General features: G+C 38.6%; 1 protein-coding gene across 1 annotated transcript in view; it reads right to left on the bottom strand.

Annotated features, from left to right (window-relative positions):
- Positions 1–14,468, bottom strand: part of nav1a (neuron navigator 1a) — a 143,285-nt gene that overhangs the window by 23,522 nt on the left and 105,295 nt on the right. The window contains 7 exon segments of the mRNA XM_084097952.1: positions 736–759; positions 1,522–1,574; positions 4,384–4,563; positions 5,274–5,413; positions 5,534–5,575; positions 8,067–8,498; positions 9,807–10,566. Of these exon segments, the coding sequence (XP_083954078.1) occupies positions 736–759; positions 1,522–1,574; positions 4,384–4,563; positions 5,274–5,413; positions 5,534–5,575; positions 8,067–8,498; positions 9,807–10,566 (1,631 nt within the window).

Genomic DNA, 14,468 nt, shown 5'->3' with positions numbered 1-14,468 from the left:
ACTCCGCTCTGATTGGTCAGATGCTCCAGTCTGTTGTGATTGGTCTGCAGCTTACAGTGCGTGACGGAAAATAAACGTCCATTAGCATATCTGAATTTCACCTCTGAATCTTCCTCAGTACTTGATACACAGTGATAGGAACAGTAACGATGGCGTCAGTTTTTCCGTATCAATTCCAGTGCGAGTCCTCATCCTCTTGAAATGCATGCAAAGTGGATTCGCAGCACTGAAAACAGTGTCTTCTCGACATGTCAACAACACAAATCAAACTCTTCCAGTCTCAGCTACAGCTACAGTATTTGAGGGTCAAAGTAGATGTTGTTCACGGGCAGCCAATGAAGCCCATAGACTGCCATTATGCAAATTTTTGTTACGTATGTATGTAACAGGAAGTGAGATTGGAATTACTGACGACTTGTTTCAGGCAGTTCAGAATCGATTAACTCTTTAAGGAAACAATAACTTTATTTGTTCTGCCCTTTTTGATTTTTAAAACTTTGCAGACCTTTTATATTCACAAACAGAGAAGCTACATTACACACTACATGAAAGGCAGTATTCGAAAAAGCATAATAGGGGCACTTAAAATGCTGTGCCATTGAGCAGCACCTGACATTAGCTGACTTTAGCTGTTATGATCTCTGAGAACATGTATTACAGAAACAGGTTATAAATATGACTATCTTTAACTTCTGGATGACGGAGAGGGAAAATCCGAGAGAGACAGACACTCACCTCGCCCTGAATTCTCTCCTCCGCCTGAGAGATTGCACGGAAGAAAAGAACGGCAGAGAGACAGTAAGAAGCTGAATAAATGGAAGTCAATAGTGATGAAAAAACACAAATTCAACTGAAAAAGATCTAAGACAGGAACAGGGCTGCACGATTTGGTCAAATTAGTTAGACAATATTGTGCTTTTGAATGCAATATAATAAAGATAACACATAAAAAGTGTGATAACTAAATTGAGACCGCTTTCAGCTGACCTGAAATTTGGTGACAAGCATTGTATTCACATTTTACTTGAACTTGAAAGTATTTATTTAATTCAATTCTAGACTTGATTTTAATTTTGATTTATTTTATTCAATTAACTGTGCAGCCCTAGATAGGAATGGCATCAAATGCATTTTTTTTTAATAAAGCAATGATAAATTATTTCACTATTTATAGGCCAATTGGGTTAATTAGCTGAGGATAAGTAGTATTACTTATGAGTGAATCAGTAAATTAAATAAATATTTGACTTAAGTTGTTTAAACTACTGCGTAAATCAGTTTTTTTTTTTTTGTACAAAACCAGGCCAGTTCTTCATTGAACCCATAGATCACATCAGCACCTATGTCATGTGCAGCAGTTCAAGTAACAACTCCATTTTCAGTAAGGAAACCAGAGAAAGCTTCTACTAGTGTCCCTGCTGTGAGGCTCTAATAAATCAGCAGGAGCAGACCGAGCTGCACTCGTGAGAGTCTAGCGCCGTATGACACGTGTTCTGGGGGAAAAAGTGCTGGGATACTTACCGAGGAGTAGCTGGAGGAGGCATTAGACACCAGTGAGAGCACTGAGCCATGAACTGCAGCAGGACAAAGAGACACAGAAAGAGAAAAAGTGTGATTTTAAAAACACTAAAATAGCTGAATCACGGGATAGGTTACATTGATTGTAAATTGTACATGTCCTGTATTGTGTTTTATTATTTGTAGAGTCACATATCCAGCTTACAGAGCTAACTTTTAGCACAAACATAGTTAGAAAATGCTGAAGTAATTTAGTAGATGCTTTGATCCAAAGGAACTTACAGTACACTGAAGACCAAAGTATACTTAAAGGAATAGTTCACTTAAAAATGAAAATTCTGTTGATGGACCCCATTGATTTCCATAGTATTCCATAGTATTTTTTTCCTACTATTGAAGTCAATGGGGTCCATCAACTGTTTGGTTACCAACATTCTTCAAAATATCTTCCTTTGTGTTCAGCATAAAAAAGAAACTCATACAGGTTTGAAACAACTTGAGCGTGAGTAAATTATGACAGAATTTTCATTTTTAAGTGAACTATTCCTTTAACTATTTATGCGTACAATAGGGTCTGCATACTGTATTCTTTTCGTGAATTTCATCATCAGCACAGTACACACATACTGTCCAAGCGCAGCATGGTTTTTGTAACCTCGAATACTCTGTATGCGCAGATCGCAAATGACATTGAATTTTTTTTTGCACTAATTTCTTTATCCACAAGGTGGCAACAGTGCCCCAGGACTGTTGATTTTCAAGATAGTCAAAGAAAAAACTGAATAAATGGAAGAGACTGCGTCTGAAAACTTAGGCCGCTGACTTATCAGGCAATGACTTCGTATGCAGCGTTTGCGCATGAAGGTACCTCACGAAACTGACTTCTGAGGCAGCGTAATGGTTTAGTGATCTAGCACAAAATAGAGAGAGCCCACACAGCAGGAGACTCCTAGGCGGCTCCGCCTTCAAGTCGCCAAACCCGCGTGACTGTCACATTCGTTTTGGCGCCGCCCAGAGGATCAGCTCCGCCTCCGGGCGGCGCCGTAAAATCTACTCTCAAACAGCGGATCCAAAACGGACCCATGTCGGATCCTCAGATGCGGACGCGCCTTTACTCTGTAACGGTTGAACTACAGCACACCAAGAGAGCCGATATCAGTCGAGACTTTGTTCGCTGGGACACGGTTGCGCTGGACCCTCTTTTGAGTAAGTATTGATTTATTGATATATTGCGACATTCACAGTAAACATTGTTTTTTTAATCATCGTGTATACTATTGTAATGACGTTGTTTGATATTAGGACAACTTTAGCATGTTCACTCGTGGATAATGGTTTAGCGCTAGCTTATAGCTAGCTGTGCATTATTAAGTTTGTATTTTGGCAATTTTGGTCTCATGTGTTGTGTCTATCTGCCATCCTCTTTATAATGAAAATTAAGCTTCGGTATTTTAATCACTGTTTGAGTCGGTTCACACAACTAATGGGTAACGTTATTGGCGCCTGTTTGAACGTCAAAAAGTACGAGCTTATCTGCTAATGTTAGCTACCATCTATTACCTTGAAACCATCCAGCAAATAGACGGTAACGTTAGGTTACCGTAGGGTGATTTAACGTCACCGCTCATTTTACACAGTTTAATAACAAAACAAAACGCTAAGTGAACATTAATAGCTACGTTTTTCATGTTGGTTTTGAGCGCTATGCACCCCCACTAACCTGGAAAACGGTTTTAAAACAGTTAATGTTAGCTTCTTGTGTCGTCTGGGGTCTGATAAACAGTAAATTCATCAAATTCAGTGTCCACAATGCTATTTTCCAATAAACTGTAACTAAGCTGTCATATTTCACGGGACCCACGTGAGTGCGGATTTCATGTCGCGGCTTTCGTCGCTGTTTGTCACTTTGCCTATATATATATTATATTAACTTATATACAATATAAATAAGATTGAGTGACAAGTAGTACTCGCCGTTCAGTAACGTCAGTAACGTTAGAGCAGACAGCTCTGCAGAGTCGTGTAATTACGACTTTATGACTTTTCATAAACAGCTGAAGGAGCAGCGGTGCAACACCTAATATGACTTGCATATTAATTACATTTATTTACATTTATTCATATAGCAGACGCTTTTATCCAAAACGACTTACAAATGAGACAAATAAAAACAGTTAAACTAACAGTAGGACAACAATATACAAGTGCTATGACCCTTAAATTTGTGTTCTCTTTCGAGAGGTCTCTCGTATTGCGTAAGGCTAGCTTACTTTTCTCGAGAATATTGAAGCCACATTTTTAAATAATAGCCGATCCGCTGCGGAGTCCTTTTGCTGTGCGGGAGATTTGGTGAAAACTAAGTGAATATTTAATTACTACAATAGTAATTTCTCGATAGAAATGACATCAGAAATGGAAAATGTTGGTCAGTAACATACATTTACATAGAAACTGACCAGAAACCGCAACTTTCAGACGCCATCTTTATTTATTTATTTTCTAGCAGAACTGTCACAGAATGGAAAGCACAGGATTGTGGGATATCAAAGGTAGTGAAGGATACATCTATGCTGCCTTTAAAAAACGATCAAATGAAGATACCTCAGGAGACAGGAAGTGAAGCTAAAATTGGATTCGGACGTTTCTTGATGCCTTCCATGCATCCTCTGAAGGCAGCATTTATAACCTTTCGGACGCAGTCTGGAAGAGTATACTTTGACAGGCTGTGTGCACAACTGTGCATACGTAAAAAAGCTAAGTATACTTTTGGCTTTACTACTTAAAGGGACAATGCTAATGTTTTGTCCCTTCTGAGATTCAAAGTATGCCCCCATGTAGACTGACCCATATAACCCAAAGTCTCACCGTCATCGCCGGGATCTCTGTCTCTGAAGGAGCCGGATCGGATCATGCTCTTGGGCCGCTCGGCGAGTGATAGGGTGCTGCCCAGCGGTGAGGACTGATACAGATCAAAACTGGCCTCGTGAGTGGGAATGCTGTTGGATCTGGTCATCCTTGGCGTTCCTGAGGTGGGGCTGGGTGTCACTGCACATAACAGACAGCAGAGGGAGCCAGTGTTAGTATATGATATAAATCAAGGCACAGTGAAGAAAGGTGTCCTGCATGTTGCCTGGTGGGGATGCATCTTTTTATGCAATATTGGAATATTGATTTATTCTAAATGATTTATCCGTACATATTGTTATTTTTTTAACTAATGTGCCTCGAAATCTTTAATCAAAATAACTTCCCCTCCCTCTTGCAGCATCTCTTCTCTGATGATGTGTTTACTGGCGTGAGGGCGGGACAATAACCTGTCACTCACATGAGATCCACCAATAACAAACCACAACCATTCATTCAATTCCCCATGGATAAAATCAAGCCTCACCCCACATTTGTTCTTGTTTCGCTCGGATATACGTCACAATAGGGAAGAAAAGCCTATCGCAACTTCCGTTTCATGCCGATTTAAAGCAAACAGGGATGCAAAACAGGAATCAAAATGAACCTTAATATACAGTATATATCCTTTTCATGAGCAAACTGAATCCTGGTGGAAAGAAAATCAAGTCCCGCCTTTCATTATTTCCCACAAATATATCATCAGAGTTCACCCTCATCCTTCCCTCGGGTCATATTGACCCGGAATTTTTTGTAGGGCTTCGGGTCATTTTGACCCGCAAGGGAAGGATTTGTTATAGGACACGAAGGAAGGATGAGGGTTAATGCTGTGGAAGTGTGCAGACACTTACTGATGCTTGTCAGTGGCATCTTTCCTGGCAGTATGGGTGAAGGGAACTGTGGCGGACTGTTCGTCTCCGTCAAGCTCATGATGGTGTGTGAGTGGCGTCTCTCTTTGTTGTCCTCCTCAGCCTGCAAGGAGATGTGCTGGCTGATGGGAAATGGGGGTGTGACATTAGTTTCACGGTTTCATTAGTTTCACGGATTTACTGCATTGGATCAAACCGTTTGTCCCATTAAGAGGGGCGAGGTAAAGTTAAATGAACAGTACCTTAAGCCTTTCTTTGGGAGAGTATTTCTGTCCCGTTGTGAGCTGAAAGAAAGAAAACATTTGAGAAAAAGAGCATTATTCAAATGACAGGACGCTTATGCATGGAAATGAAGAGATCACACTCCAAAAATAGATCACAGAAATTTGTAAAGCAAAATGAGCAATTAGTAGTTCAGGCAGGGAGATAATTAGCAGAGATATAATCTGAGTGTTAACATAATAGGCAATTGTTCTGCTATGAATTTTGGGTGCATGTTATCTGAGTACAAATGTGCTGTATGAATGTAAATGCTGTGATGTGGCTCTGTGTTGGAAGATTACTTAACACTAAGTATTAAACTTCAGTGTGTAAGTTGCCCTGCACCGGTTGTGCTAAACCTATGAATGATTCCCAAATCATGTGACTTATTGTCCCTGTTTACACCTGGTATTAAGATGTGTTTTGGTCGGTCGGATGAAGTGGATGACGCTAAAAACTAAAACGGGTCTAAAACGTTTTGAGCTTGTCCACTTTCCACCTTTTCCAGAGGTAGTTGAAAACACATTTGACCGGATTGCTTTCGTAGTGTAAACACTCATGTGGTCGAATGTGTTCAAACAGCCACAAAAGACCGTTTACTCTCCGTCTACTGACCTAATGAGTAACATTATGAGAAGAGCTCTAGCCAGACGGGATTTAAACTTTGTCGGCTGAAGACCCAAGTTTGGTTTGAAGATGAAAAACATACCAAGCACAATGTTCTCTCACCATTCCTGATTTCTAACACTCAACGTTCGGCCGGTCTTGCGGCTGTCAGAGCAGAAACAAAAGCTGCTGTTCTCCGTGTGTTTTTCCGTTGACTCCGGTCGTGTTCATATGTAAATTGCGCAAGCTTATGTCCATTACATCAAAAAATATAAATTTCCCCACCCATAGACTCTCCCCTTGAAGAAATCAGGACAGAAGTGGTTGAAAGTGGACAAAAGAGACGGATTAAAACACCAGGTGTAAATGGGAATGTGTCTCCCTCGTCTGCTTGTGATCTGATCCACCAAAACGCATCTTAATACCAGGTGTAAACAGGGCCATTGAGGAGAGATGAGCATTTACTTTTAGAAGTGATCTGACATATGATTTTTGCATGGCAGTCAACAAAACAGTTGGAGAAATATCATTAAACTTACTACACCACAGCAACAGCCTAGCAACTTTATAGCAACATGCTAACACACCCTATAGAAATCACACTGCAATCTGCCTAACAACTGCTAAAACACCATATAAATGGGCTTGCAACCACCCATAGAATGCTATACCATTGTGGTACTGTACTGTAGTGTAGTGTACATGTTGAAATATTTTTTTTTACCACAAACTGCTCTGATCTGTCCGTACACACAGTTTTGAGGAACAGATAGAGCCGAGTCTTCATTAATAATGCCATATTGAAGAAATGGATAAAGAGAGCAATGGATAAGAGCTGTAATGGAGAGAGATGAGTTGCTGAATAGAAACGGTATTAGAGTCACTGCAAATTAAACAGATGATAGACTTCCTGCCTCAGACACATGACCCCCATAAGCCCTTCAGCTCTGTGGCGGCCCAATAAAAATAATCAGCCACATTAAGGTCGTGAGCGATTGTCCAGTTTTTAATCTGACTAAGCAAGCATTAAAAAAATTTGCGGTGGGTTTTTATAAAGGAGACCTCACAAAAACAGAGAGGCCATGGGTGGCAGAGAGCTGCGTGAACCTTGTGGTTTTTTTATTTTTTATTTTTTAAATGTGATGTAGATAAACTCATAAAAGTCTTCTTGTTTGTTTTAAAACAAAATTATGAACTGAATAATATAATATAATATAATATAATATAATATAATATAATATAATATAATATAATATAATATAATATAACTGATGATTATTAATTCTTATTTTAGTTTTAAATGATAATTTATAGTTATTAAAGAGAGACATTTTCCTATTTTTTTTATTTATTAGGAAATTCAATTAATTCCCAATTCCTTGATGTTTAAAATTTCCATCTAAAATAAAGTAATTAAATATAATATAATATAATATAATCATAAATAAAATATACTGTATAAATGTAATTATTTTATACATTATATATACATACATGCATATGCATATGTTTTGTGAACTAAATAAGAAACAAAAAATAGAAACAAGATGAAGATTATTTTGAATTTATTATTTTATATTATATTATATTATATTATATTATATTATATTATATTATATTATAGTTTTTAGTTTCATGTTTATTTATCAAGCTTTGACGGGGAGAGGGATTTTCATTCTAGAGAGCCTTTCATTGAAAAAAAATAATAATAAAAATGCATACGCTACTCAGTGGAAGATGAGTCTTAAATATTTAAGGGCTATTTAACCATAAAGCGAAAGACTGACAAATTTAAATGCGTATATATATATATGCTAAAAGCTAATTTTGTTAGCATTTAGGAGTTACACTAGCATAGCTCATGTGATCACAGACAGGAGGTGCAGGAATCACTGGACACGGCCTCACCTGTCAGTCGTGAGAGTAAGTGAGACCCTGCTTCCAGTTGACCAGCCACCAAGCGTCCCTCTGTCCTCATGTCTGGGCCTGGGCTCCGTCACGCTGCCCCCTGCTGGAGACACGCTCATCTGTAGAGACAAGGACTCCATGCTACGGTGCAGCCCGGAGAGGCGGGGGTAGAGCGAGGGAGAGCCACCAGCACTGCCCCCTCGGCCCACGGTGGCGCTGGAGAAACATTCAGAGGAGTTGACGTTGAGGATGGGAGCCGGGCTGGGGGTCAGACAGCTTGAGCTGCTGATTCCTGAAAGATCCTGTAATTTGGAGAAGGGCGGCACTTTGGGGGGAAGCTGGTCCTCCACATTGATTATCCCACAGTCCAGGCTGTTGGAGTTGACTTTGTCCAGGTGAGCAGGTTTAGGCAGAGATCTGGCACTGGATGGCCTGTGGATCCCATTATATAGAGATTAATTAAAAATGAGACGCACACTAAAATAACTGACATGACAAATGCGAGTTAGTGACGAAAATAAAATTATTAAAAAAACAAACAAAATATAAATAGGTAATTCTTAATGAAATCTTAATGAAAAAAAAAAAAAAAGCTTTAAAAGATTAAAGTTACATTTAAGATACATTTTAATTTTTTATTGTAAATAAAAATTGAAGAATTAACTAATTAATAGAAACAATGAATCAATTTTATATCATTATCTGACATTAGGTTATTTTAATATAATTTATACACTACCTCAGTATTCATGTTTTGAATTAGCCTTTATTTCTATTATTTCATTTTCATTTTCATTTTAGCTTTTAAAAAAAAAAAAAAAATTTGCTGTCATTTTTTAAATATATATTTCTATATTTAGTTTTAATTATTTTAATTTCAGTTTTAATTTGAGAATGTTTTGTTCTTCAACCGAACATTATTTCAGTTAGTTTTCAAGGTAACCTTTCTATTTTATTTTATTTTATTTTATTTTATTTTATTTTATTTTATTTTATTTTATTTTATTTTATTTTATTTTATTATTTTATTTTATTTTATTATTTTATTTTATTTTTTTTACATTTTTTTTTTTATTATTATTTTTTTAAAGTCTAATATTTATAATCTAATAATCTAATCTTTATATTTTATGTTAGGCTCATTTCAATTCACAAAATAATTTATTTTAAAATTTTAATTAACAATGATAACAATTTATTTTTAACCAATAAATGTCAGTATTTGAGAATTTAATTTTAATATATAAATTAAAACACCCTCACACATTATACCAAAATCAAAACCTTATAAATGTTTAAGCGGAAACACTTTACAATAAGGTTCATTAGTTAACATTAATTAACTACATTAGTTAACATGAACTAGAATGAACAATATTTCTACAGCATTTATTAATCTTAGTTAATATTTATTTCAACATTTATTTATTTGTTAACATTAGTTAACGCACTAGGAACTATCATGAACAAACAATGAACAGCTGTATTTGTATTAACTAACATTAACAAAGATTAATAAATACTGTAACAAATGTATTGATCATTGTTAGTTCATGTTAGTTAATACTTATTGTAACCTTATTGTAAAGTGGTACCGTTTTAGCATAGATGAATTGTCATTTTGCTAAATTTCAAGTAGTCATTGTCAAGTTGTTTTTCCATCATTGAAAGAACGAATGCAAACCCCGGCCAATAAGAGTGGATGTGAGGTTTAAGCTATGTGAAGGAGGTTTTTCTCACCTCTGGGAGTTGGGAGAGGGCAGCTCTGAATATTTCCCCAGGCTGGATGGCTGCCGAAGTCCCAGTAGTTTGGAAGGAGGCTCCAGCGCACTCTGTGTTGGTGTCAATGAGCCGTTCTTCAGCGATCCCCCTCCGCAACACTCAGAGTCAGACGCCACCGCCTTGGCTTTGGCCTTCTCCTTCTCACGGTCCGTCTGGTTGACTGGACCGTACCCTCCTGTACTGGCCCGATGGGAGCTCTTCCCACTGCCTGGTTCCTTCAGTCTGGACGGGGTGGGGACAGTTTTTAGACCCTGCAGACCGGCGTCCATGTTGCTGCTGACGGGGCGAGCACCGGGCCGTCCTCCCGTCAGACTCAAGGTGCTGGACTTAGCGGGTCTTGGGAGACTCCGATACTGGATGTTGTTGCGTGCATTCGGAGCCATGAAGCCTTGATCACAGATCGATACATCAAGGCTGGTCTTTCGTCCTCCAACTCCACCACCAGCAGAGGGTTTCACCGGGATACCAGAGGTTTTAGGAGTTTTGTTCCCAATCGCAGAATCTCCACCAGTTGTTAGGACAGTGGCAGTGCCGGTAGTTGGAACAGTTTTCTTGTAACCAAAGGAATTTGTGGTGCCGGCAGAGGGACGGACAAGACCGGAGGGAGGTTTCCGGTGTTCACCGCGATCTTTCCCTGCATCCGAACTGGAGCGCTGTAATCCGGATGTTTTCACCGCCATTTTGGCTTTATCCACGACTCGCTGATCATTCTTTGGAACTGCAGGCAAACACAAATCAACACAATCAGACATGAGTAGCCATAATCAAGAAGAATTATTACAAACATCAGACCAAGAGAGAAGAGATCTCATGAGTTTTGCACCACTCACATTTTATTCAGATAATTAATTGAGTAAAATAATCTAGTTCACTAAATTACATCTTTGGCGCTGAGGAGATGGTGCAAAGTTTACTAGGAAAGACATTAAAGCAACTGGAACTTTACACTTAATTTAACACCACAATGTATGTGCAACACACACACTTTCTATCTTCATGAGGACATTCATTGACACAATGCAATCTCTAGCCGCTTACCCTAACCTTACCCATCACAACTAAGTGCCTAACCCGAACCCTAACCCTAAACCTACCCTTAACCTAATTATAACCTTATCCCTAAAACCAAGTCTTGACCCTCAAACAGGCCTTTAAAGGGGTCTCAGAAAGTGAGGACCGGCCAAAATGTCCTCACTTTACTCTCTTTGTCCTTACTCCAATGGTCTAAAACTCAAACTGGTCATCACAAAGATAGTTGTACAAGTACACACACACACACACTAAGCTGCTTCATTAGAATAATGCAGTACATGGATACAATCCATCATACTGCTTATGCTGCTGACTTCAATTCACTCAACTGTAACATGACAGGCTGCTTGAATATTTAAGACGTTAACTTTAACAGAGGACCCTTGAAGTCATAGAGCTATTTAGGAAACAAAGGGAGCGGGTACGGCACAACTGTTACTGTCCTGACAACATGAAATGGGTGAGCTTGCAAAGCCCACCCTGATGGCCATCTGGATCCTCTCAGAGATATTTATAAATATGCGGCAAAAACAGGGCCAATCGTGACTCGATCTCTGGACGACTGGGAAAACACACCAAACAGACTGTTCGCAAACTTGAAAATTGGCTTTACTACAACAACGCAATCCACCGTATGCGAAAAAACTTGCGAGAGTAGGTTAAACATTTAAACGGCTCTATTAGCAGACCGCACAACAAATAAAAATAGCGTAACGGTGAAATACCGCATGTCACAAGGCGCTGTAACTCACACCACTGCCACCCAGGACGACGGCCAACACAAGTAAATACAGCTGACATTAACTTGAGATGAAGATTAGATGTGAAAAGAAATATGTTGAGTTGGAATAATGTAGGCCATTAGCAGGCTATGACTGGATTAACTTCTAGCATGATTGTATCAAAGGATACAAGGGGGGGCAAGACAAATTTTTTACACGTTTGTTTAGACTGGAGGTAAACAGTAAAAGTGAGTCAGAAACAGAAAAAGAGAGAAAGTCAATGGAAACTGGAAAAATTGGAAAGGGAGGGAAAAATGGCTAACTGAAAGAGTCTGGCCATTAAGCTATCAAACTGACAGAGATACAGCTGTGAGAAGAGGAATGGAGATAGATGTAATTTGTCTTCCTGATACTGCATCACTGTAACGGCTGGCTTGTACGACAAAACATATACTTTGCGTTGAACATGGTCTTATTATACAAGACTGTGCCTTAGAATAACAACGTGTCAGTCCAATGTGGCATAATTAAGATCTGTTTCCCTGACACCCAGAATTTGACTGTTATTAGCAGTGTTTGCTAATGCAAAATTCATTATACTATTACTCATAATTAGGGTTTGGGATAAAAATAAAATAAAAAAAGTAACCCCCTCATACTCACATGGTTTGTTGAGTAGAGGTGAGCTATTACTACTCCTGCCAATACATACACGACTCACTGCTGTGAGCAAGTAAGACATGCTGCTGCTGTACAATATAGCATACATGAATTACCCACAGAAGATCTATACAGGTGGAGCTGGGGATGGTGGAGGGTTTTTGAAAGCTCAATGCAACTGCAAATGCTGACCAAGTTGAACATGCGAGCTCATTGGCTACTGATACAACAGGAACCAATCAGCTGTGCCCTATAGGGAGTAATGTGATTGCAAGCAGTTTGAGTTCAGGACCTCTCAGTCTGCTCCATCTAGAGTTTCTTGACATAATTTTGTATTTGTCATTGTCATGTGACCTATGGCATCAGTTGAATTTGGATACTACTCTTTTACACACTGTTTTTTTGCTTACTATATAGTAGACAAAGCATTATTCAAACACGGGGAAAAGACGGGGCCAGTGCTGCCACCTTGTGGACAAATTAATAAGTTCAGAAAAATTCACGGCACATGTGCAAGCTAAATGTATTATTTTGTATATGTGCTTTTGTATATTGAATTTGTAAATGTAAACATTTACGTCATGCGCTTTGTAAAAACTCTATTTTCAGCTTGAGCAAAATACTAAGTCGTGTCTTTTTATTGATTCACTGAGAATACTCATTCAGATGCACTGACTGATTCGTTCACTTACCCTTTATGCAAATAATGCATCATCACACCAGTAGGTGGCAAAGATTATCTTTTGTGTGTCCAAATGATTCAATAAAAAAAACACAACAGCAACAAAAAGAGTTCAATAACACCTTTTGTTCTTGTTAATTATCATCCTCTGCATCCTATACTGTCTCAATTCTCCAATCTCCTTTATCACCTTGTAATCGAGACTCGTATGAAGAACCGAACGAACTGCACGCATTCAGTGCATCAGCAGATCCTCATTCATGAATGAGGCATGAACAAGTTCACAAACAAGATTCAAAACAGTGAATCGTTGAATGCAGGAGAGCAGTTGCATGCTTCACAAGAGACTTCAGAAAACAAGCGATTCATCTGCTTAAACGATTCGGCCTAAAACAGTGATGTGTGCTTAAATACGGCTCTCTTTTACCGCAGCCTATAAAGAGATCAGCTCGTGCCGCAGCAATGGGATTGATCAGGCGGAGTGAAGTCTGAGGAACGAGATCCCATAAATAAGATTGATCGGCTCATTTCTCTCCCAGTATATGAGGCTGTATTTCATACACATCTCGCATGACAGGGATAGAGGTTCCCAATTATATAACTGTATTTTTCAAATATGGAATATGTGAGATCCAATCCCAGTGGATGGTAAATCATAAAGACAACACTGAATAAAAGCTGGAACTAATTCTCTATGTTGCAACATGTGGGTATAATCATGTTTCCAGTGCCATCTCGTGCCTTCGGTCTGTCCAATCACAGCGTCTGTCCACAGGGAGAGACAGATAGCGCTGACACAGACGTTTGGCTTGCCGCTCGGTAACGTCTGCACACTCGCTGAAAGACTAATGACTACTTTTGTGCTCCACTGTCTCTGGGACAAACCACTTCACTAAAGCATTCAGCCAGTTTTCGCAGTTCTGCTTGCATCTGGTGCGTCTGACAACGTTCATTTTTTTTTTCTCTCTGTCCAATCATGGCATATTCAAACGTTTTAGACAGACAAATGTGATGAACAAGTGTTAATACGCTGATTCTTTTAATAAACCACTCAAAAAGACTCGTGGATCAGTCTCAAACTCATAATTCAATTTGAATCTGGCGCAGTCGCTGAACACTTTCATAAAAGACAGGAAGTGATGCAAATATGAAGTTTATTGTAAAGATGTTTTGCTTTGGCATCATGGAAAATTATAAGGGGGAATCATGTTTTTTAATGGATTTAAAACAAAATCTTCACTCTGGAACAACAGAAAAATATCTTATTGCTGTTTTCTATCGTGTTCTGCAAACTGTTGGGATGACACCTAATTCAATTCTAATTCATAATCATACACTACAGCAGCAAGAATAACACAATGTCACACTGTAAGTAACAACCAGCTATTAGAATAAAATATCACTCTTAAACAGAACAAGCTTTTGCATTTTTTTTGGTAGGCTACTCTAGAAAACGTATTGCTTGTAGTAGCTGACTTGTAGACAGCTTCACTGAAACGGTGTAATTTGGGGAGAAAACATCTA

Source organism: Abramis brama, assembly GCF_963993115.1.
Source record: "Abramis brama genome assembly, chromosome: 22".
Classification (NCBI taxonomy): domain Eukaryota; kingdom Metazoa; phylum Chordata; class Actinopteri; order Cypriniformes; family Leuciscidae; genus Abramis; species Abramis brama.
Note: the sequence above shows the minus strand (reverse complement) of the source record. Positions and strands in the feature narration are given on the sequence as shown.